A 3,104-nucleotide genomic window follows, 5' to 3' on the forward strand; every position below is an offset into this window, starting at 1 on the left:
GAGCTTACCTATCCTATCATCAGTTGATAGTTTGTTTTTCAGCATTCTCCAGAGATGGAAGTTTATTTTAAGAGACACATTCTTGTTCCATGTCCTTTTGTCATGCAGTCACCTTCCTTTCTTTTCGTTAGCAAATTCCAAGCCGAAGTTATTGTAAAATCCCCTTCAGGGTTAGGTGTCTATATAGCCTTGTCCTGCTTGTATGGTATGAAATTGATAGTAATATGTTGTATAGCATTCTTGATTATCCCTGGTACTCTATAGCCTGCCCTGTTCCAGTTCCATATTCCATTGTCAGAGACCTCATTTAGGTAGCTGTTGTTAAGAGTCTGATCCTCAGGCATTAATTTATACAGTGCCCCTTCTCTACTCCAATTGTCATACCAAAATGAGACCTCGCCCTTGTCCAATTTCCCGGATGATGTTATCATCAATCCGCACTTTTATTTTCTCGCATTTCCCTCCAAATTTGTGATTGAGATCCTATCACTTTTCTGATGATAGGATTCTTCTTGGAGCAGTATTTTGTCATCATATAGTCTCTCCAAAGTGATTTATTTGTCCTCAGATTCCACCATTGTCTTGCTAAACATGCTTTACTCATATCTCTGATACATCTAAAGCCAGCCCCTCCTTCTGCATAAGGGAAACACATGTTTTCCCATTTACTCCAATGATGCTTCTTCACATTATCTTTGTCATTCCATAGAAATCTAGCAACAGCTCTTTCTAACTGTTCAAAGGTGCCTTTGGGTGGTTTCATTGCTGCTAGCAAATGGAATGGCATAGCCAACAGCACATGCTTTATCAGGATGATTTTGCCTTCCATTGATAGGAACTTCGAATGCCAAGTATGAATTCTGTTAGTTATTGCTTGGACCATCTCTGAGAAGTAGCTAATCTTCATTCTTCCAACAAAGAGTGGACAACCTAGATATTTAATAGGACATTCTTTCTTGTTCATGCCTGTTAAATGTGTTACTCTATGTCTCACTTCAATGCTGGCCTTAGGAGAAAAGGCAACACAACTCTTATGCTTATTTATAAGCTGACCTGACACATCTTCATAAACTGTTAGTATCTTCAAAGCTTTTCTAATGTCAGAAGGTTTACCTGATGTGAACAAGATCATGTCATCTGCAAATGCCAGGTGAGTAAGCTTTGTCCCTTTCTTTGGACTATAGTAGCCTGTATAGTTCTCATCTAGGACCAAGTTTTTAAGCAGGATAGAAATTAATTTGGCACTAATTACAAACAAGGCTAGGGATAGAGGATCTCCTTGCCTCAGACCCCTGTTGGACTTGAAAAATCCATACCTAACCCCATTTATCACTATAGAATACCAATTATTAGAGATGTACCTATAAACCAAGTCTATCCAAGTTTCATTAAAGCCCAATTTTCTCATTATTCTGCATATATAGGGCCAAGAAACCCTATCATATGCTTTGGCCATGTCAAGTTTAAGAACAATGTTATCATGCTTAGTGATTTTAGAGATATCTTAGACCAATTGTTGAGGTAGCAGGATATTGTCAGTTATTGACCTGCCTCTAATAAATACACTTTGATTAGGGGATATTATAGTAGGGAGAATCTTACCAATTCTGTTAGCAAGAATCTTAGCAATAATCCTACTGAAAATATTTCCTAGGCTAATAGGTCTAATGTCTGCAAAAGATTGGGGCTGAGGGAATTTAGGGAGCATAATTAAACAGGTATGAGATACATACCTTTGTACTGGCACCCCTTCAAAAAATTCTTTTATTGCTCCATGCAATTCAATAATGATTATATCAATGCAGACTTGATATAATTTTGCTCCAAAGCCATCAGGGCCTGGAGCACTATCAGCATCAATATTTTTTATTGCATCTCTGATTTCTTGGCATGAAGGTGTAGTTATCAGCATGTTATTCATTTCGTCAGTGACCCTCCTTGGGACTTTTTCCAAAATCTTGAAATTTCCTTTGATCTCTTGATATTCAAACTGTTTTTCAAAGTGGCTAATTGTTGTATTAGCAATATTCTCCTGTCCCTCAACTGTTTGACCTTCATCATCTTGGATTTCGTGGATGTTGAGTCTCCTTCTCCTTTCTTTTATGACCTTATGAAAGTAGGATGTATTCTTGTCCCCATCTTGTAGCCATTTAGCTTTAGCCCTCTGTCTATATGTCTCATCCTAATTTTTGAGTGTTCTTATATATTCATATTTAAGATTACTTAGCTTTGCTCTATTCTCCTCAGTATTGTTATCTACCAGCTTCTTTTCCATCATGTTTTCTTGTAATTCTGCTTCTTTCACATCCTTAAAGATGTCTCCAAAAGCTTCCTTGGACCAACTACTAAGCTTTGTGGCATCTGACTTCATTTTACAGTGTAGTTGCCATATTGTAGTCCCTTGTGTCGGTATACTCCATGCCTCTCCCACCTTCTCCTTAAACTCCTTGTGATGGCACCATATGTTCAGAAACTTGAAGTACTTCATAGGTTTACTCTTCTCTTTTTCTATTGTTACCAGCAGTGGGGTGTGATCTAAGCCAGTTTTTGAAAGGTGCTCAACTTTTGTAGAGTTGAACATGTCCAACCATTCTTCATGGTATAAAAGCCTATCTAACCTTTTCCATATAGTTCTTGGGGGTCCCCAATTGTTACACCATGTGTATTGTGATCCTGAAAAACCTGCCTCAATCAGGCCACAGTCAGTTAAACATTCTAGGAAGTCCATACTCTTATTCATATTATAAGGATTTCCCCAAATTTCTCTTCTTGAGTCAACCATTTTTGCTTTAAGCCCAATTTTCACAAAAGTCATCCGAATCAAATCTAAACACCTCGGGAAGCATTTCAACGGTCTTCTCAGGTAAAAAGTGAGCTAACAGCTCAGGAAAGGGTCAAAAGTGTCAGAGATGCAATAACGACCAAACGGGTCGTTACATCTTTATTATGTTGTTCCTCATGCCTTACATATTCAGTACATTATTCGTACTGACATCCCTTTTGTCTGGGGATGCTGCATTTCATGCCCGCAAGTCTTGAGATACAGGTTGACGACCCACTCTGTAGGATACCAGCTTAGCAGCCAGTGTTGTTGCACTCCACTT

The 3,104-nt window shown here is 38.4% G+C and overlaps 1 protein-coding gene across 1 annotated transcript; it reads right to left on the reverse strand.

Annotated features, from left to right (window-relative positions):
* Positions 1 to 430: 430 nt before the first annotated feature.
* Positions 431 to 2,782, reverse strand: LOC132048938 (uncharacterized). The gene is made up of 3 exons (XM_059439617.1): positions 2,261 to 2,782; positions 1,734 to 2,182; positions 431 to 1,361 (listed from the first exon to the last, which is right to left on the reverse strand). The coding sequence occupies exons 1-3, from the start codon at positions 2,780 to 2,782 to the stop codon at positions 431 to 433; spliced, it is 1,902 nt and encodes a 633-aa protein (XP_059295600.1).
* Between the last annotated feature and the right edge of the window lie 322 nt (positions 2,783 to 3,104).

The sequence above is a fragment of the Lycium ferocissimum genome, chromosome 3 (assembly GCF_029784015.1).
Source record: "Lycium ferocissimum isolate CSIRO_LF1 chromosome 3, AGI_CSIRO_Lferr_CH_V1, whole genome shotgun sequence".
NCBI lineage: Eukaryota > Viridiplantae > Streptophyta > Magnoliopsida > Solanales > Solanaceae > Lycium > Lycium ferocissimum.